Genomic DNA, 21,656 nt, shown 5'->3' on the forward strand with positions numbered 1-21,656 from the left:
AGACAAAATGATTACTAACTCTTCGATAGACATTTTCTTTTTTATACGTGGAGAAATCCTCATGGACACTCTGCTGCTGCTACTTATAATCGGTGACAGCAGAGTAGTGTCGGACTTTTACCGACTAAAACTCCACGATGGTCTTCCTACGCTTGTACAGGAGTGCTCCGGGGACCTCGATCGAATTATCTTTCCGTTGCACCCCCCTCTTGCGTCTTCTTGTTTGAGCCAGTCCTAAAAGTTCTTAACTCTTAGGTTTGGCGCTAGAGGGGGCCACTGCCCCTAGCGCCATCCGCCCCTCTAGTCGCGGCCCGTTGGGACGGCAGTGAAGCGGCTCTGGGCCACCTGACCGCTATCCCTCTCCACCGCGTTACCCTACACGGGTAAGAGTTTTTCACTCTTTCTCTCTCTGCCCGCTCCTTTACGAGCATAACTTGCTCGTAAAAGAAGCGGACTGCCTCGTAATTCTTCGATAGACAATGTTCTGTTGACGAACGGTAATTAATTAATATACTCGATAGACGAACGATAATAATTATTATTACTCGATAGACGAACAGTAAATATTCTCACTCGATTAACGAACGGTAAATATTCTCACTGACTTCTCTGAGTCGCTACATTTATATCTGTCGAAGATGAAAAAACGTCGGGGTCTTTCTTTTGAAAATGTTTGGCAACATCTCCAACGTTTGTTCAACGGCCGACTTTGTTTACAATTTAAATTGTCTTAATATCGTTATAAAAACATAATTAGGTAAATATAAAGACATAGTTAGATAAGTTTTCGCAAAATATAGCTTTTAGCGGCTTTAACTGCCTTTCACTTCAAATACTGTAAACACGGTTTCGAATAAACGTTTTAAATTACCTTGATTTGAAAGAAATTATCAATTTAACTTTCGCGCTATGGATCGTGCAGGTCGCGGGACGTGACAATACTATATACCGTAATACGTTAAAACGTTAAAACGTAATACTATATAATGTAATATAATATAACGTGATTCAATATAACGTCATATATTATAACGTGTTATGATATAATATAACGTAACACTATATAACGTAATACTATATGACGTAATGTAATATAACACAATATAATATAACATTATAGTATGTAACGTAATATAATATAACGTTATACAGGGTGGTTGGTAACTGGTGGTACAAGCGGAAAGGGGGTGATTCTACGCGAAAGAAGAAGTCGAAAATATAGAATAAAAACTTTTTTTTTAATTTTTTTAAATTTATTTTTTAATTTTTCCATCGAGACAACGATCTATAGTGAGATCCGTTATAACGAGACGTGATAAAGTGCACGCGTACCGAGCGAAAATTCAAAGTCGATTTTCTCGAAAACAAAGCCTCAAACGAAAAATTTTTATTCTATATTTTCGACTTCTGTGCCTTTGAATATTAATGTTATTTTGGATTACAATGTCTACAAACAAAAAGGCTACAAGTAGATTGTTATTGCTGTTTCTTATAGCCTTCAGCTAGAGTTAACCAAGGTTAACTTTTTTGGTAATGCCTTTGCTATAAATCTATGAACGTGCTCGCTATCATATTCTATTGTATTGTAACAATGAAAGAGTGAGGATATGAATCAGCATATGCTATACCTGTACTTATACCTATACTTATTTCAATATATGTTTCTATTACAAATTCATCCACTCGTTCCTCTATCAGTCGATCTCAACATTTCATATAACGTAATATAATATAACCTAATACAATATAACAATATAACGTTTCTAAAAGCATCCTGGTGAACTTCGTAACTTTCCATGAAATAGATACATACGTAAGCATCTTCCCTGATTTTCGATAACTTTACTATTTCAAAGAACGAAAGATGAAACGTACGCTCGATCCAAATTGAATCACACTGTTTCTTAATCTCCTATGATATTTACGTTTCGCCATTTTTTGTTATTATAAAATTTCTAAAAGATCGGACTGCAAAAAAATTATGATCATCCCTATTTAAGTAATATTTAAATAATTTAAAAGTAGTCAATTATTCGAAAAATGAAAATGGAGACAAATGAAAGGGAATTCAAAGATCATAAATAGCTTCAATTCGTTTAGCTAAGATCCTGATCATAATAATCTCCACACATCTTCATAATCTCTGTTTCCTTGTAAGCCACGCGCAAAAAACAGGTTCCTTCATTCGTTTATCGTTTCGTGTTTGCCATTCAATTTCTATCCGGTTCACCAAAAATTATCATACTCGTCACAACTTGTGTCACAGCTATGTCACAACAACGACATAGCTTTGTATCGAAAGTGATGCTACCAAAACACATAAGAAACAGCGACATCGTTAACTATTTATCGTTTCTCATACTACAGGTATCATCGATTACAAAATCGATGACGTAGACGTGAAACTCACTCGTCCTTCCCTCCCATCTATTCTTGAGTCCCCTAATTGTCTAACGAGGATCGATAGGTGAAAAAGGTGGGAGTTCGACGAAGGACAAGGCGGCACTCGAAGAATTACCGTACATACGATCAGTTCTCCTATCGCCGCGGTCACGGCAAACAGTACTATCGCGAGATGCTCGTGCTAACGTTAAAATCGTCGTTCATCCTATTCGCCGTGTTCTCGGTCGAAGCTCTTTCAATTAAGAGGAAAGAACCACGCGGTCCCATCCAAGAAGCGCTGCAAAATGGTCTCGCGGCACAGTACAATCGAGAAAATTGCGTCTGGAGACGGGGAAACGATAGAGATTCTTGTCCCGATCCTGATGTTCGTGTTTTCCTTTATACGTTCCATCGACCAAGACGAGAACTCGACTCTAGAGAATCCGACTGGCTGCGACAGGATTATGATCCGACCAAAGAGAACGTTCTTTTGATACACGGATACGCAGGTGCATGAATATTTTATGTTTGCTTAAATTCATTTCATTTGACGTGTTAAATTATGGAACGACAAAAGTTGTAGTGACATTCGTTGAAGTGACTGAATTGGAATCTATCTGTTGTTTGGTGCAACTTTACATGTATCTAAATATTAGTAATTAGATATGAAAATGAGTTTATCATGGGAACTCGAAGAAGCTTCTTTTACAGCTTGAAAAGGATAAAAGAATATTTCTGATTGGATCGCTTCATGTATTTTGGTATTAGAATAAAGTTATCATGGACGTATTTGATAGTTTTTCTTAAATTTTACATAGAAGAATATTTTCTTGTCCTGATTAAAATTTGCTTCTTATTATAATTTGATACAAGAATAAAGTAATACATCGGTGCTACTGAAATCGTCTCTTAACTCCTACAATAGAAAAATATCTTAATTAAATTCTACTCGTTATCTTATCTATAACCTGATATCGGTTATTTAGAAAAACCATTCAAAACCTATAAGAAAAAATAAAATTTTTTAAATTCCTTGTTTCTCTTTTCAGGCGGTGACGACACCCTTCCCATATCCGTTCTTCGCGACGCCTACCTTCGAAACGGAAGCTACAACGTGTTCCTGGTTGACTGGGGTGCTTTGTGTGCGCCACCCTGTTACCCAGCGGCTGTAGCGAACCTTCGTCCAGTAGCACGTTGCCTCGCCGGCACTTTGACCACTTTACGGAACCTAGGTTTACCTATTTCGAGAACAACCTGCGTGGGGCACTCGTTGGGCGCGCACATCTGTGGGATCATGGCGAACTTTCTGTTGTTCAGAATGCACCGAATAATCGGTCTAGACCCAGCGAGACCTCTTCTGCGTCCTGGATATGTAAATCGTCTGGATAGTGGGGACGCAGATTTTGTCCAAGTGATTCACACAAATGCGGGATATTATGGAGAGGGTGGTCGCATGGGACACGTGGATTTCTGCGTAAACGGTGGCAAAGTGCAGCCATATTGTGAGAACAAACCGAATTATCAACTATGCAGCCACGTCTGGGTCGTCTGTTACATGGCGCAGAGTATCGACAACGTCGGCCAGGAATCGATGGCTGAGCCATGCTCAAGACGATGCCCTTCCGGACCAAGAATCGCTCTCAGAGCCGGTGAATATGTGGCCATGGGCCAGCATACACCGCTCGGCACTAGGGGCTCTTTTTGCTTCACCAACAAATATCCACCCTATTGTCCTAAATATAGTAACGGACGTGGCGACGAGAGATGCTGCATACCCGAGGACAAACCAGTCACGTTTTAGTGACAAGAAAATCGTTGGAACACATAGGAAGAATAGAACATACAAGACTGTACGTAAAACGCAAAATAAGTAACGTAAAATGAAACGGAATTTTATATTAAGCAAAGAATTAATGGTAGTATTGATGATCGTTAAAGAAGTAGAGTTATTGTCTAATATTTTCTTATTTGTACAGAAATTGATAAGCATACCAGTATTTTTTAGATAGTACGAAGCTGTTAACCTGTTAGACGATACAATTCACTCGAATCCTCAATCTCGTAGACAAAGTAATTTCTTTACTTAGAAATCTATTATCTTTTTACATGTCATTTTACCTCCCCTAAAAATAGATGATATCAAAACTAATTATTATATTGCAAAAACTAGAACCGATCTACTTAGGATTGATCCGTCTTTATTAACTTTGAATTCCATGATCATAGAAAATTCAGATTAAGAAATAATCCGATCAGTAGGTTAAAAAAAAGCTTCGCATAAAATTTTTTAATCTGTTTTTATTCAACAAACTAAACGAAAAGATAAGGAATTGCATTATAAACATCGAGTTCGGTTACAGGAAACAACATTCCACACGGCAAACCTTGCATGTAGTATTTTTAAAGAAATGGAAAGTGGTTGAACCACATATACAAGTATATGGTGTAAAAACATGTCGATTGCCTTAAATTAATTCATATCACAGGACAAGTGTAAATGGTGTCTAAATCGTACAGATACCACGTTATTTAATCGATGAAGCATACAGGTGTTTGAGGACAAGTAGCTCTTCGTACGGTATCGCGACGCGTGTAGTCTGATTCCGGAATATGATTGCGTATTCAAACGCGGTACGTACCGTCCGGAAAAATCTTGCGTCCGTGATCTACCGACCTATCAATCCCGTTAACCGCTCCACTGAACCTCTATAAATGTATTCATGACAATGTCCAGCGAACGGACAACCGTCTTTTTTTCGATCTGTCCTCGCGAAGCGCCGGTGTGCAATCGCTTTTTCCGATGATTTGCACGTTCGAGCAACGATCAGTCGTTTCACAGCGAAAAGTTACGTTCCACTTTACTTAATACTTTAAGTACAATAGTGGAAGAGATGTGGTAGTTTCTTAAAGATATTTGTAAATCTAATTAGAAAATAAATATTTCGTTATTCGAAGATTAAGATATCTTCATTTTCTTACTACTTGGCTTTAAATCATTATTTTAAAAATTCGGATATTTGTGTTGGAATTTCGAATATAGATTTAGTTAAACTAAGGGGCCAGTTGGAAAGAATATTTATTCAAGATTTTATCATTTACATATTTCGCCTGAAATCTTCAATTAAAAAACTGAAGTGTGAAATTGAAGATTTCATTGATCAGATCAAATGGAAGAAGAGAAAAAGTATGATGTTTAAATCAAATGGATATAATATAAGAAAAGCAATAATATAGCGATATTATAACAAAGTACAACTAAATCAGCACACGTATATAATGTTTTTTCATAGAAATTCAATGTTAGAATAATTTACACTGAACGATATTGTATAATATGTAATATAACATACGTATATAAGAAGTAAATAAAAAAACAGGACCAAACATTTCCCTATTCTTCCACAAATCAGTTACCATAAGAAAACATACCTACTTGAAACTATGTAACATACTACATCGCTAGAAAATTTAAGAAATCTGCTGTTTTTGTACTTCTAAACTCTGACTTTTGGTCTTCATTCCGTCATCGCAATGGCTAAATGCTCGACATTCTCACGATTCGACCAATGCACAAGAGCCTGTTGAAGTCTTTATACAATGCACAAGCAATTTCGCTGGGAAACTCGAAAGAAAGAAAAAAAAAGGGCGCATTGAGAGGAGATGTATCGTAGTACGGAAGCTCGACAAATCCAGACATCGTCGAGTAGCCGACGAAACGGCGACTTGCTGGTACAAAAGTGTTTCGGGAGACATCGATACCAGAAGATGCAGGGATCCTTGGAAAGGCGACATGTAGGCGCGACACGATTCTCGACAATAAGAACTCGTGTCTCTACAGATACTTCCTCTTGAGAATAGCGGTTTCCCCGAGATTTGCCTAATCGGCTATCAAGATGTCTTTCTATCCAGAAACTTCCGCGTCTGGTCACATCAAAGAATATTGTCTTTTACAAGGTCATCTTGTTTTACACGAAATGTTCAATTTAATTCTATGAATTGTAAATAAGTGTTTTCTTCTTTTCTTCTGCGGATTTTCACGAAAGAGCTATAATATATTTAAAATAGAAATTTAATAAAATACGATAGAATATTTACTAATGTGATTTTCACTTACAAAATAGTTGGCCGTAGTTGATTATTATATTATTGTTGGTCAAAGTATTCTGTTTGAGAATATTTTTTAAAAGTTAGGAAAATAAAAGTAGGATAAAGAATGAATAATAACAAAATGTGAATGTCTTGTGTAAATGGCAATTTATTACAACTATAAGTTGAATGCACAGTAAAAAAAATCATTGATCAACCTTAAACTACGTATCTTAAGTAACGACATTATTGACAAAAATATATTGGTATTTCAACGCTCGCAGTGTACAAAATTTATAGATAAAATTACATAATATACACGGATTTAATTACATATATAAATATAGCATTTGTAATTCTAGCGAACTTCATTTGCTCCTCGCATTTGAAGCATATTGAAGGAACCATGTATATCTTTTATATCTTATAGTAATTGTATTTTATAAGGCACTAGATTGTACTTATTTACAATAGCGTGATATTCACGATGTTAGGCACCTACTTCTAACACTTAACCTTATTCGAAGAGCGTAGATCTTGAATTATACTGATGTTCGAAAAAATTCATCTAATTTTGTATCGTAAAGACTTCCTTGTTTGTTTATTCTTTATAAAAAAAATTCATTTAATCGATGTATCACAAGCACAAGGAAATCTTTAGCGTCAAAAATTTATTTAAAATATCTTTGGTCCTTTATCAACAATTTAACGAGAATATACAAATAAATGGAAATTTAAGTATACCTTACTATTTACATCTCAGAAAGACATTATAATTTTTTTAGCAATCTATATATCTATCAGAAACGTAGATCTTTTCTATATCTTCATGGAATTCCAAATTCGGATCCGATATTATACCTAATGAAATTACACAACTTGGAATTTTCCTCTCCATATTGGAGTTTTCTTTCTACATTTAACAAAATCTTTGGTTCATCGTCCATGTTTCGAATGGATAATCCTTTATCATCTTGTTTCACACAACCGAAAAATTATTGTACGCACCGAACAAATCAGTAATTTCATTCCTAATGATATTTCGAAAATTGCTCCATCGATTGATAGGGCAATTTCGCAAAATCTGAATGCACCGCCAAAGATGGGTAAAACAGTCGAAGATAATACGCGGGAAAATTTAAACCGTTAAATCTAGGCGACGAACATGAGGACGACGTGGTCACCATAGAAGACGAGTATTGCGGGGAAGAATCGACCCATGGTCTGTGCAGTCTTGGCTGTGTATCGCGATCGACATTTCTAAGTGGTGAATTTCGATGAATAGTTGGGGGAAGAGGTGGACTTATTCCTCCGCAGCTACTAACACCGCTGTCATCTAAACTTCCTGTCTCACTGGAGGCTGTTTTTGGTCTCTGATTAGCGATATCCGGATGATTCAATGGTTTATTTGACTCTGATTCTAAAGACATATTCTCATCGTCGTCATCCAGGCGATTCAATCTTTCTGCCTCCGACTGGAATTTCCTCTTGCAACGTGATTGACCACAGTCTCGAAATCCCTTCGCGAAGGGATTGTTGTTGATCTTTAATTTTGTGATGTTCTCGTTCTAAAAACAGAAAGGTACAAAAAGGTTTCTAGAAAAATTACATGAGATCGATATACGCAGGTATGTATATACATACGATTTTATATAAAATTATTGAAATTACTGTGCATTGGAATTATAAATAAGTTTATATGAATATTTTACTTGATAGGCGGTTACAGCGATGAACTGTGTTTCATTGAACTTGAACGCTGATGCTGGATGAGAGTACAGATCGCTCAATCTAGTTGCGTCATCGGAACGAATTATCCATATCCGCGGAATATACTTGTGCATGGATGTCAGAACAACCTGAAAACAAGAATATACTTACTCAACAAATTGTGTTTCAATTGTTTAAAAATCTAGCAACATAGAAATGATATTGTATTGTTTATTAATTCAAAATAAATGACACATCGTTTATTCGATACACTCGATACATTCTGCGATTATTGTATAGCAAGAACAACGCAAACGCTAGTGGAGATTCCCGCTTTTTTTTTGTCGTAAAGAAGAAGGGATTCCCTTCATTCGACCAGTTTATAGCGGAGAGAATTTTATTAAATTCGTAATTAGTTTGAAGAATCGGCTAAAAGGGCGCCGCTTTGTCGAGATAAGTTGGCGCCTTGCTAAGGATGCCGACGACGGTGGGGACAGACGCGATTCTTGAAAACCAGACTGGCCCTTCAACCTTCTCGGAATCACACGCACTCGACCTATCCATGAACCACAAAGCTGCATAATAGCACTTCGATTACTCTAGCGTTACTTCATTGTATCTCCCTAATTCTATTATCATAGCTCCTTCGTTTCTTAATTTCCAAGCTACACCGATCACTGGATTTAACCTATTCACCTTCTTCCAATACAAAATTCTTTGCAATGAAGTAAAGTTTAAAATAATTTTAACAAAATAAAATATCTCCATCTGTTAACATTATAACATTAAACAATGTAACACATATTTTTTAAATTTTTACAAAAAAAAACCTCCATGCTGCATACAATCAGAGTATCAAATGCGAAAAGCGAAATGACAGAAAAATGTTAATGAATTCATGACGGAATCTTGAAAAACTGGCCGTTCGTCAAAGAAAGTCCGCGTGCAAGAGAAACCTCTTCGTTTTAATAATCGCTCCTCAGGTACTGAAAGCGACGCAGATCCGCAGAAATAATTTCTGGGATATTGGTGAAAAATTGAAAGAAATGACAAGGGGCGCCATGGATATGCCAGCTGCTAAGATTCGTTCTGTTGAGGCATAAACAAACCCACTCGTCGGGAGAAAGGGAGGTATATCGATTACAGGATGTCGTGGAGCGTGTTAATCTTCGTTCTTCACGGACAACGACCGAAACCAACGTACCCAGCACCATTTTGAGTAGCTTAAATCTCTAGAAGGTAGGTGCACGCAGCGTCTTTCTTTTTCCCTTCGAGATTTTAATCCCAATCCTGGCTTCCGTGCGGAACCTAGTCAGGAACCTAGTTTGATCACCTTACCTGGTTAACAGAGACCTCTGTTATTTAGCTGATCTAATGCATTAGGAAAGGGATATGATTTGACTCAGGTCGAAGAAGAAAAAGGTGGACGATGTACATTTACCTGGTAGGTCTGTGGAATGTTAATATTTTGTATCGATAGAAAGATTTGACACGAAGTGAGAATAAAAAGAGAAATTTGAAATATTTGAAGTGCAAGTATTAGCAACAAAATATCGCAACGAAAAAGATAACTGAGGAAAGATACATGATAGAATAATATTAATATATTTCTTCTTTTGTTCTTTATAAATACATATAAAGAATAGCAGAAATATCGCGTGTTGTTAAAGAGAAATAAATATAGAAAGAACGATCCGTGGAGAAAAAGTTAGGAGCTAATTGACGGTAAACGAAGTATCGTTTGGAATTCTTTAACTGGAGGTTGCCTTTTTTTCCAGTGGGCCCTAATCGGAAGTGAAACGAGTAGCTAAGAGGGTGGATCCGTGTGTGGCGACCTCCCGCATGCGGTTCGAGCAACGAGGCAAGCCGTAGGCAAAAGTCGAAACCAGAGACACGGAAAGAAAGAAAGAGAAGAAATATTTAAGGACACGCTGGCCTGTCTAAACACGGGACATCTAGATAAATGGAATGCCGCTACCATTCGGTTTCCTTTCCCGGACTTCCGTCAAGCCTTTTCTCAAAAGACATTCTTTTTAATCAAAAAGCAAAGAGTCGGAGAATATATTAACACATCTAATAATTAATTTCTCTGACTTCTAGTCAACAAATATTTTTGAAATCAATTATATAATGAAAGAATTCATATTCATTTCTCACAAATATTTAGATACTATTTAAAGTTTCGTTTAATTATAATAAATCGTTATAATTAATAGATAAAAATGGTACTCACATTATTCCTGGGATCAACAGCGTTGTTAGTCAGCTTTAATTTGTCGAACTTAAGCGAATGCTGCATCCAGTGCGTACCGGTTGCCGGACTATCCGGATGCAAGTAAATTCTTCGATCGATTCGTGGTTGAGGTTCGGCTGGACCAGCTGACGTCCATCCTCTTGCATTCCCACAAGTTTTCTCCAATCCGCCACCGCTGCCGACGTACTTGTGCCGACGATCGGACGCCGGCTCCACTTCGAGAAGAACGCAATAACGAGCACGAGGCTCTAATCCCGTAATTGCCAGCTGAATCGACGGGAACATTCGCCTGTAACGAAACAACAAAGGATTCGCTTTAATAATTTTGTCTAAGGAATTTGAATTTCTCAAAAAATTATCGTTCATTAAAAAAACTATTAACCCTTTGCACTCGAGGAATTTTTCGGTCGGGCGTAGCAGCTATTCCGGATGATTTAGCATATACGTGACGCGTGTCTTACAGCTAGTGTAAAATGATTTCATATACAAATTAACTTACAAAAACATTATATTCTAATAATTTATCTATATTTACATCTTTGAAAATATGATTTTGTAATATTAATTTCTGTATGATAACTTATAAATCATTCACCAAGATGCATTCTTGATATAATTAATCTCATTTTTCAACAGTTCAAAATCAAGTTCATCTTCATTTGAGCCAATTTCACTTCCGAAAACCACTTTTTTAAGGTTTCTAAACTATAATACTTTTGCCATGATCGTCGAATCCGAACTAACGTTGGAGACGTTGTTTCAATACCATAGTTGAACCATAGTTTCGGAGGGATATGGAATTAAATATTTTATTTCCATTTTAAAATCTAATACTTTACACTTCCTAATAAAGAACACAAAGAGCTAAGGAACCAATTTACGAACCAATATTGCACTCTCATCAATTGGAGATGTCGAAATCTAGCATAAACAGGGACTATCGCCTCTCGCTCGCCACTGGAGTTACAGCACGGAATGCCGTGGTGACTGAAAGTTGCCTCTCGAGTACAAAGGGTTAAGAATTAGAATGACGAAGGATTATTAATTAAATGTAAATAGGCGTATAAATCCAACTTATTATCAACCTAAATAACCCACGTCGTGACATTGTCATTCAAAAAGCACATTAAGATTCACTCACATTTAGGACATCCCCTAAATGAACTCCAAATAAAAAACCGGGACTTCGAACTAAATAGTAGCCGTAAAGTTGTTTCATCGGCACCATAAGTGCTTTGGGAGGCATGGAGTTTAACTTTTCAACGTTGTTCACGATAAGTCAAGTAAGCTTTTTGCACGCAGGTAACATAAGTAAACCACAGGAGAACGAAGGGACAGAATATTTTCGGTCATTAACGTGCCGACGACGAGTGGGCGTCGCCGAACCAACTACCGAGCTGCTCTTACTTCCTGCGACTTTTTAAAACATCACGACCACTATCTTTCGATCCCAACTGCAAGTTTTTTCCCTCGTGTAAACATTTCAAACTAGCGGATAATCCCGTGAGTAAACCACCGAAACTAAATCTGCGGTGATTCGGGCCGTTTGCATACCTAATTGCAGTTTTTGAGTCGTTCCTTTGTTCGCACATTTCTTTTATTCACTTCTACCGAAGTTTATGATTGTATGATTTTATGTTGAATACGATTTTATTATTTCTCTTCCATTTTCTCTACAAAATTATCAAAGGAATTTAACAATTTTTTAACTACCTTTAGCAATCAATATTGCGCAGGTAAACAAAAATATGTTAAGGCAAAAGTATGTTGTGAAAGGTTCATTTTAACCTTCGATTACAATGGTACTTCACTGTTTAGTACTTCAAAGTTAAAGCTACGGGAGATACGTATCTGAACTAATGGACACAATTAGCAGTGGAAAATTCAACTTGTACCCATTTTCGAAATTACTATATGATCCTTTACATTTGTGACATATTTGAAGACTTAAAAGAAAGATCGTATAAAAACGTATCCTCCTTATGAGTCTAAGTCAGAGAACAAAGATAGCAAGCAATACAAAACTATAAAGACAATGCATAATTATAATAACAGAATCCCAATGAATCATCTCATTGGTATTTCCAATTTTCTATCACTAAATTTATTATTATTAAACAATTATTCATCGATTGATTTCAAGTTGAAATGATATATTCTCAAGATCGACGCCATGCTCAGTGTCGTTGAATCCACTAAAAGTGGCGCCCTTATAAGTGGAGGATTACACCGTCGCGACGTCTGCTGGAAGACCCGTGTGCCAATGATTCGAACGTCTGGTCCTTTTAAAAAGCCTCTCGACATTATCGAACAACCAGATAATGCTGTTAATAGCGCGATACAACAACGAGTGCAGAACGGTAGCACGCGCCCCGCTTTTCTTTCATCTCGTAGATTAGATGAATCAAAAGTCACGTGGTACAATTTGAACTTCGTTAGACTTTATAGCCGAACGGCAGCTCGAATTATAAATATACCTTCACCTACGTTATCGATTCAGTTTCTTTAAATCGTGCAACTTTGATAAAAATATGAGAAGGGCTTTAAAAAATATTAGCAGAGATTTCTTTCGTTCACTTAATATTGTATTATAAGCATGCTTTGGTTATTTTATATACATTTTTAAATTTCATAGATTTAAATACATAAAATACTTAAAGGATATTCGCTACAACGTTCAGTGGGACAAACAAATCTCTACTGAACTCCTATTCTTTAATTCACAAAAATGTAAACATTCGCGATGTCCTACTTAGAAATTGGTACGAATTTTCCAAAAAATCCAATATACTTTTCCTCAATATCATACATAAGACGTTTCTTTAACATTAATTTCGGTCAGCTTTTCTTTTAGCCCCGGCGACTACCATAAACTCGTAAGCCCATAAAGATGCTCGTAGCGGATCAGTAACAGGCGAATCACAGCAAAACGTGAAATTAATTATCTCCGCTTTAGAAGAGCAGACTCTTGTTGCAAGGGAAAAAGAGAAGGATAGGAAGAAGTAGAGAAAACGAGCCGAACCTCGGAATTGCTTCTGGAACGCACGTTTTCTCCGTGAACCTATTCATCGGTTTTGACGCAAGGACGCTAACAGCAAGAGGCCAAGGTGGTAGTCGGAAGAAGAGGAGGATAACCGATCGTGGAGAACAAAACGAATCGAAGACCGCTAGAAGGGAACGAAGAGAACAAACGAGTCGATCGTGTCACGGAATACTGATTGGTGCATATGAGGCCTGTAACGGAGTGCACGTGGTTGGCACGTGGTGTTCTCGCTAAGCAAGAATCGTAGCTACGGACCGGAAGGCACGGATATGAGGACGGACAAACACCTTTGTAACTATTGTAGAATCCCGACCGCCCACGGATCGTCTTGTGACCAGTCATTTCTTTTATCATGTTTCTCCATGGAGTACTGCTTTTTGCGATAGAAGACAAAATCAAAGATACGAATTTTTAAACAACACCCCTGCTTCGATTAAGGCAAGATATTTTTATTCGTCACGAAGGATGTACAATAAAACTTCATTTATTTAAGCCTGTCAAGGAACGAAAGTCGATGTATAAGAGATCACTAATTCTTCTTATTGTAGAACTCGAATAGTTCACATTAAAATTCGGATAAGAATTCATATTCATAAATGTTGTTTCAAAATTAGAAATTTGAATCCGTTACACTTTTAAAGGATTAATAGTTGGTCTATACAAAATAGCAATAGGATAGACGGAAAAATTGGTTACGGAATTTTAATAAAAAAATTTCTCCAAATAATCTTCGACGTCAAAGTTATTAGCTAAAACTTTAAAATGAATTTCGTACGCATACACAAGCCGAGAAAAGCTTATTTGCATTTCGTAACATATAGGTATTCCAGATGACCTGATGTTACGAAATATTTGAAGAATCTTGTCGCATTCACATCACGTTGGCGTTTCCCTCCCCTTTCATTTCCGCGTTCACGAAACGAAGCCATCTGGCTGACATCAGCGAAATATCTAGCACGAGAGACAACGCAATATTCCCAGTAATCTTATCATAGATATGCCTGAGTATCTGAAAAGGAGTGACTGGTAGCTCGATCATTTCCGCCATAGAACGGCCGGAAATGTGATTCGTCCTACATCCGTCCGGTTTATACGACTTTTCTCGCAAAATCTACCTTCGTAGAACGATTTGGAGATCGGTGTCATTGATAAATATGGACACGTCGTCACGACCTTACTTTTACTACCTTTCCTGACTACCTTCCGTGAAACTAATCGGCCTGTCGTCGCTTAGAAGCGTTCCTCCTTAAAAGCGTCCACTTCCCTATTGTAACCGATACTATGCGTATAGTACGAAAACTGCATTCAAACAATTTGACTCATCGTGAAAACTCTGAGATCTTATCAAGACTGAATCTGATAAAATCTCAAAGTATAGAAGTCTAGATTTTTAATTTCAGACAAGTTTTTATCTATATAAGAATACTGAATGTTTTTTTATTAGTGCGTGATAGTCCTTTTATCTCTCGACAAAGCAGACAAAAGAAAAATCAAACGTTAATCATAGACGGAAAGTTGAAATAAAAGCATTTTCAAATCCCTAAACAGCGTACGGCTTACAAAGGGAAGTAAAAACCAACAAGAAAATGTTTGTTAGTAAGTGGAAACTGTGATGACCATGGAAACAATCGGAGGATAGGTCACATTTTTTCAGGTGGAGACGGTAAAGGTTTCGACAGCGACGGAGGGTGTGGTCACATGGCGCCTGACGGGCCATTTCAACCCTAGTGGAATCCAAGGTAAAAAGTCTCAGTAATATATGTCAAGAAAAGAAAAAAATATTGTTATATCCCCATTTCCACTTTCGAATAATTATTAATTTTTACCATATTTATACGAATATTTGGTACGCTAATATTAAATTATTAAACGTATAATTATTGAAACTCATAGTCTGTACACTCACCGGCCCCCCTTCGTAATTACCATCTCTGTGGTCTCGGCATGGAATTGCTGCCACAATTGCCGATTTTGCAATTCAATCTTCACTTCCGAAGGTAGAGGAGGTCCTCCACCTAAACACGGCAACGTCCACATGTTTGGATTTGGTATATCCTCTGAAAGACATCCACATAAAGCTTTTATTAATTTATTGAATTCAGTCGGAATTTATCAATCTTCTTAGATCTTGATTTTCCTTTCCATTTTCTCAACCCTCGTTTCTTAAATAAATTATACTAAACTTTTGGTACATTTTTCATAACGTATATCTATGAGTATTTTCATAATTCAGACATCGTCGATCAAAAATAAAATTAACAACAAATTCAGACTACCTCTACCGTAAATCGGCAAGAATCGGGTCCTTCAGGGTTCGTCAGCTTTCTCAACCAGAATTCCCATGAATCTACGGGACCATGACTCTCGTAAGAGACAAAAAAAACAAATAACCAAAGCAACATCATTACGGACAGACCAAAAAGAAGGACGATATTTTCGTAGTAAAAAACGCGAAACGAACCGTTCACGCAAAAAGAAGGGGCGGAAAGGAACAAAAAAAAGGAAAACAGTAGAATCTTCAACAAAATCATTATCCTTGCAATCTTTTCCACCTAGATACTGGACCAACGAGAGAGGGACAAGAAATTGCGCGGATGAGGTAACTCGAATGCCAGGAAGAACACCTTTTCCAAGTGGATCTATAGAAGCGTCGTCGCCTGGCCGCATGAGCGATTCACCCTGCACTTGTCTCGCGGTTCTGCGGTCGAGGCATTAGACCCGGCCAGGATAATTGCGGGCATCGGCTCATCTTCTTTCTCTTCCTACTGAGAGGACATCGGTACCGAGCCGTTGTATAGCACAGATAACGATTGTCCGCTCGACCGAAAGTCGGCGCCTTTCATCTTGGACCCTAGAGGAACTCCCGCGGATCTGTCGCCTCCGCGGATAACTTGATGCGTATTATACACACCCTCTTCACACAAGGTATTCGTCCCCGTTTCTCGATACGTGAGAAACAACGAAATTGAAGAATTCGCGATTATATACGAAGGTGAACGATGGAGATCGAGATGTTTAAGCGGTTCGCGACTGCATTCCGCGCGACTTTAATTGGATGAATTGGAGAGATTGACATAGGAGGTCGGTCTCGAGATTGGATGGGGGCAAGAGAAAGAATTTTTTGAATTTACGGTGAGGATTACTTTTGACGTCGGAATTGGTTTTTGATCATTAGTATTGTTGTGAGAATGTCCGCAGACATTAATGTGTGGAATGAATATCTTTTTTATTTACTCTGGTTACAACATCGACGTTAAAATAAGATTTCGGCGATAACATAAATGGAGAGACTTTTCGGGGAATGATTAACGAAAATATCAGAAATAATCGGTCAAAAGTGACAACCAGAACTTGTTGGCTTTACATACAACTCATAAAAGTTAGAAAAAGATCAAACAAGATATACAAACATTACAATACAAATAGGATTGTGAGATGATACTCTTTTTACAATTCGCAATATCAAACGGTACTGAAGATTATATTCTTAAAAAGTACAGTGATAAAAGTTTAATCATTCTCAAAGAGGTACATACATAACTACTACATAATAAAGATTCGATCAACATCAAATGTCAAATTTTAATACGAAATTTCTAATATCGAAACAAAATTGATACAGTTAGAAATATCTATATCAACCTGCATTTGTCGCAACGTAAAATTATGAAAATAAAAATATTTTCGCTAACCTGATCTATGTCGTCGAAGAGCTAGCTGCTGTTGACGGAAGAGCATCTGTTGATGTTGTATCAGTTGTAGCTGCAATTCCATTGGCATAGTTATCATCGAATTCATTTTTCGATCGATGAAAATATATCATTTAACCGCACGATGTCACCAAAACACAACAACTCGTACAAATATCTATTCGAGCCAAGTCCTCCGCGTTGAAGCTTAGCAACGACTGAAGATGCGTTTCGGAATTGCACACGACTCCGTTGCAGCAATCCATCACTGCATTCGACGGTTCCCTCTGCCATTGGTCAGTGCTCTTTTCCCACCACAAGAGTGCCGCGCCCACGCTAATCCCATTGGTCGATGCAATTCCAACTTGGCTACAACTTGGCTGCGAAACATATCTATACATATACAACCACAATACAATCGTGTGTAGATTAGTGAATCGAAATGAACGTCAAATATAACGTACACAAAATGAGATTTAATATAAAGAATTGTACAAAAATTGATTTTCGAAGTGAGGGTTTAGAACCATAAAACGAAAAAGTATTTAAACTCACTTAAATTAAAATTTCTCTCGTGTAGATATTTCCATATGAATCTTTTTCACTGTTTGATTGAACTATACTTAAAATAGATTGTCCTTTTTAAAATGTAAATCCGATCCTTTTTTACCTATTAAGTTATACGGATGCCAAAATGATCAATTTCATATTCAATAAAATTTCATAATTTTAGTAGTAGGATATAATAGGTGTTTAATCATTCTAAATGTTTATATCCAATATAGATCAGTTTGGCTTCTTTTGTGTGACTCGATTAATCTACATAGATATATCGGCGTATTAATTATACAATAAGTAATAAACAAATAACACAAAAATTTCCTTATTACTCAAGTCGCACCATCATCGAAGAAGGTTTTTTGCATTTTACGATAAAAAAAATAAATATAATCAATCGATTCTGTTCAGGAGGCATTTAAGATTCCCGAGAGAAAAAAATCATACGGCATGCGCGAGTTCGCGTGAGATCGCGCGTCGGATTTACGCGGTCGATCGGCGCATTTGAAACTTCCGAATGAATCGCTGTGTTAGCACACGATCGCATTAAGGAACGATGCACGCCCGAGTCGTTAGGTACAAGAGAACGGAGGAATCGTCACCATAAATTACGGAATCCGGGCGAGCAGACGGCCGTTAATAGTTTGTTCTCGAGTCTCGGCGACGAGACGTAGTGAGAAGATAAAATCAAGAATCCGTCCGCGGTGCATCGGCGGTCAAAGAGGAACGGAACGAAACGGAGAGCCGCGAGATACAAATCTACGCTTTTCTCGCTCCCTTATGTGCCCTTTTTCTCCTCCACCACCGCTCTTGCCTCTGTCGTCGCTTTGCTTTTTTTCTTTACAGCATAGAAAGCGTCCCCTCACCGCCTACGACGCCGGTCATCGCACCATTGTAGTGGGTTCCGGATTGTGGATTAACTGTAAGCGATACCCACAACAAAACGCGCGCGCTTTCACCTGACAGCTCCAGCTACCTGTAGTCCTCCTATTTTATGACAGTATTGTAATGTCTCTCGATCGTGTCATCGTAACCGCTTCGAGTATCACCGAGTTCGAACTCCAACTTGTCAGATTCCTGGGAACGCTTACTATCGGTGGATATAAATTAACATATTTTCTTCGTCTTTACTCTCTTGCTTCTTTTTCAATGAAATCGAAAGTCTAACTCATATTATGTAATTGATTATACTTGGTGATTGCATGTAACAGGATTAAATTCTGGTCCTCTAAACTGGAAGGTCAACAAATGATGTCATTCGATATTTTATTATTTCTCCTCTTATTAATTTCTTTTTTTATTTGAATTTAAGAAGAACTTTTAGATGAGTGCTTTGAAGTTTCAGGGAAATTTCAGCAGGAAATTTCCAAAAGGGTACTCCAAACTTTAACTGTATATAATATTTAAAATAGGGAAAAAATTCTTAATAAAGAAAGCCAGAGAATACTTCGGTAAAGAGATGCAGCTGTTTTCGAAAAGGGACAGAAATTCGTTCTGCTGGGAACTACAGTTTATCTAACAACGAAATGTTTTCTTGCAAACCAACAGATGCTACAAGTTTTCTTCGTGCATTTCTTTCCTTTAAAAGATAAACGCGAAATTTATTTAACATTTTCCTTCCACAAAACAATGCTCGTATATTTATACGATACTTGATATTTCTTGAATATAAAATATTAAAATATTTAATCTATTAGAATGTACTTCATAATTATATGTATATCGATCTTAACTGATGCTCACCATCTGGGGAATTAAGTAAACGATAGTATTACTATCACCATGAGAAATACTGTAATCTCTATTCAGTAATAAAGTTTCGCGCCTGCTAGCAGATCAGTTTCAAGTTTCGTCAGCAGGCGGTCTCTGAGAATTTTACGTCCTTTCGGTATTCAACCGTTTTCTCTTCGGTGATTAGGTAGACTTAACGCTCTATTCATCGTTTTCCTTTTAATCCTAAATACCTAATTAGGCTCAATCGTCACTATCCTAGAAGGAATTTATATTCCTAAAAAGAAATTTGATAAATAAAAGCAAGAAACACATGTTCATCCAGACTGAAAATATAAATATGACGTTAAAATAATAATAAAGCGTTTTTATATTCTTTTATAAAATTCAAGTATACAAATTGTAATAAATTCTCATAGGTCTCTATTTCGATCAATTAGCTTCTTATAATTCATCGTTGTTTTTTATAAATATTTTCATAAATATTTCACGTAAATCTACGGAAACCTATAATCTGGAGAGGATTTAAGTGCTAGAAGCTTGGAACGGAGGAAAGAGGTACGACTAAGCACGGGAAAGTGTGTATGGAGAAGCCGACAAATAGGTTTTACGGCTCACTTCCTGTCCGTCGCACGCGACAGTTATGCGCCCCATAATAAGACGGTGGTTACTTTCTGAGACAGTTTCAATTACAAGCGAAAAAGTAAAATCGTAATTCACGTCCCGCTGATGCCGCATGTTTCTCTTTCATAATTTACAAAAAATACATAAAATATAAAAATATAAATGATGAAACGTGTTTTACGATGTTCATACAATTAGAGAGACATTAATATGAAATTACTTCTTAAAATTTAAATTTATATTGAATTTGATTTGAATTGAATTTAAGTCTAAATTCCTTTGATTCACAAATACATAGATTACTTAATCATTATATTAACAAGCAAGAAATAATTTTAACATTGAAACGGTTAAGCTTATTCCTTCAGACGACTAGATTTATAGAGCTTTTTAACATCGCGTTGAAATATTTTTCGTCTAAGATTTTCTACTGCAGAAACCTTTGGAGGGAGAGATAAACAGAAGGAAGAAGAGTAAGTAGACTCTCTATCTTATGGCGTTAAAGGACGAAAACGAGAACCTTCGTTCTGGAGTGGCCACTTTGCTGCGAATGTTTGTGAACTCGAACGGAAGTCTTGTTCGATCATCTGACAAACTATTCACTTATTTATTTGTTACCACCAAATCCTTGACCAAATTCACAAGTGTCGCAGAACATGTTCCGACGCTAGGGAAAAGTTTCAAACTAAACAATTCTTCCAACATATACAGGATGGTTGGTAACTGGTGGTACAAGCGGAAAGGGGGTGATTCTACGCGAAAAAAGAAGTCGAAAATATAGAATAACAATTTTTCGTTTGAGGCTTTGTTTTCGAGAAAATCGACTTTGAATTTTCTCTTTATCACGTCTCGTTATAACGGATCTCACTGTAGATCGTTGTCTCGATGGAAAAATTAAAAAAAAAAATTTAAAAAAATTTTTATTCTATATTTTCGACTTCTTGTTTCTCGTAGAATCACCGCCCCCCCCCCCTTCCACCACTTTGTACCACCAGTCACCAACCACCCTGTATAAATCTTATCTTCAAGGAGGAAAGAGAAACACACGACATCGAACATGTGTTTCGCAAAAATCTCCGAATCACCAAATTTCAAATCACCACATATCAAATAAACTTTCAGATAAGTTATACCTGTTAGTAGAAACAGTTAGAAGCTATTGTTATTTCAGGACAGTTGAGAATAAACACATATGAGACAAGAATTTTCTGCTCCTCGATATACAACAAGATAACATGACACGTTGTAGATGTTGCGTAGAACGCGACGAAACATCTGTGCCTCTTCGCTTACAACCGATATAATTTTATCTCAGTTTTTCTTATATAAAGTTAATCTTTTGTAACATTTTTAGTAATCAGTTACTTAATATAAACGCGAACCTTGGTATTTGTTCTTTCAAACTTATTTGAAAAGTGAACCCTGTAAAGGTAGCAAACGAAAATCCTCCAAAGTAATTTTACTTGTAATTGTCTGCGAAATCATTAAAAACTTTTCGTGGGCAATACGCCAGTATGAACGCGAGGAAAGTTAATTTCTGAACCATCGCGAAGAGGACATAAAGTGGCGTTTCCGGATG

At 36.9% G+C, this 21,656-nt stretch overlaps 2 protein-coding genes across 3 annotated transcripts; one reads left to right on the forward strand and one right to left on the reverse strand.

The window, feature by feature from the left end:
• The first annotated feature begins 2,534 nt into the window (after positions 1 to 2,534).
• On the forward strand, positions 2,535 to 10,245 carry LOC126869051 (phospholipase A1). 2 transcript variants are annotated; one of them, XM_050625155.1, is made up of 3 exons: positions 2,535 to 2,891; positions 3,432 to 4,232; positions 9,957 to 10,245. In XM_050625155.1, exons 1-2 carry the CDS (start codon positions 2,576 to 2,578, stop codon positions 4,181 to 4,183), a joined length of 1,068 nt encoding a protein of 355 aa, XP_050481112.1. In that variant the 5' UTR covers positions 2,535 to 2,575; the 3' UTR covers positions 4,184 to 4,232; positions 9,957 to 10,245. The 2 variants fall into 2 exon arrangements, with proteins under 2 accessions (XP_050481112.1, XP_050481111.1); XM_050625154.1 differs by lacking the exon at positions 9,957 to 10,245 and having other exon boundaries at positions 3,432 to 5,336.
• On the reverse strand, positions 5,485 to 17,639 carry LOC126869050 (T-box protein 2-like). Its single transcript, XM_050625153.1, has 5 exons — positions 17,168 to 17,639; positions 15,382 to 15,532; positions 10,412 to 10,721; positions 8,181 to 8,327; positions 5,485 to 8,036 (listed from the first exon to the last, which is right to left on the reverse strand). The coding sequence occupies exons 1-5, from the start codon at positions 17,271 to 17,273 to the stop codon at positions 7,500 to 7,502; spliced, it is 1,251 nt and encodes a 416-aa protein (XP_050481110.1). The 5' UTR covers positions 17,274 to 17,639; the 3' UTR covers positions 5,485 to 7,499.
• Positions 17,640 to 21,656: the final 4,017 nt, after the last annotated feature.

The sequence above is a fragment of the Bombus huntii genome, chromosome 8 (assembly GCF_024542735.1).
Source record: "Bombus huntii isolate Logan2020A chromosome 8, iyBomHunt1.1, whole genome shotgun sequence".
NCBI lineage: Eukaryota > Metazoa > Arthropoda > Insecta > Hymenoptera > Apidae > Bombus > Bombus huntii.

Coding starts and splice junctions, on each gene's coding strand:
- LOC126869051 (XM_050625155.1), top strand. CDS start 2,576: ATGCTCGTGCTAACGTTAAAATCGTCGTTCATCCTATTCGCCGTGTTC. Junction 2,892..3,431: donor TTTGATACACGGATACGCAG/GTGCATGAATAT, acceptor TTCTCTTTTCAG/GCGGTGACGACACCCTTCCC.
- LOC126869050 (XM_050625153.1), bottom strand. CDS start 17,273: ATGAATTCGATGATAACTATGCCAATGGAATTGCAGCTACAACTGATA. Junction 15,533..17,167: donor TCTTCGACGACATAGATCAG/GTTAGCGAAAAT, acceptor GATGTCTTTCAG/AGGATATACCAAATCCAAAC. Junction 8,037..8,180: donor TCGCTGTAACCGCCTATCAA/GTAAAATATTCA, acceptor TTCTGTTTTTAG/AACGAGAACATCACAAAATT.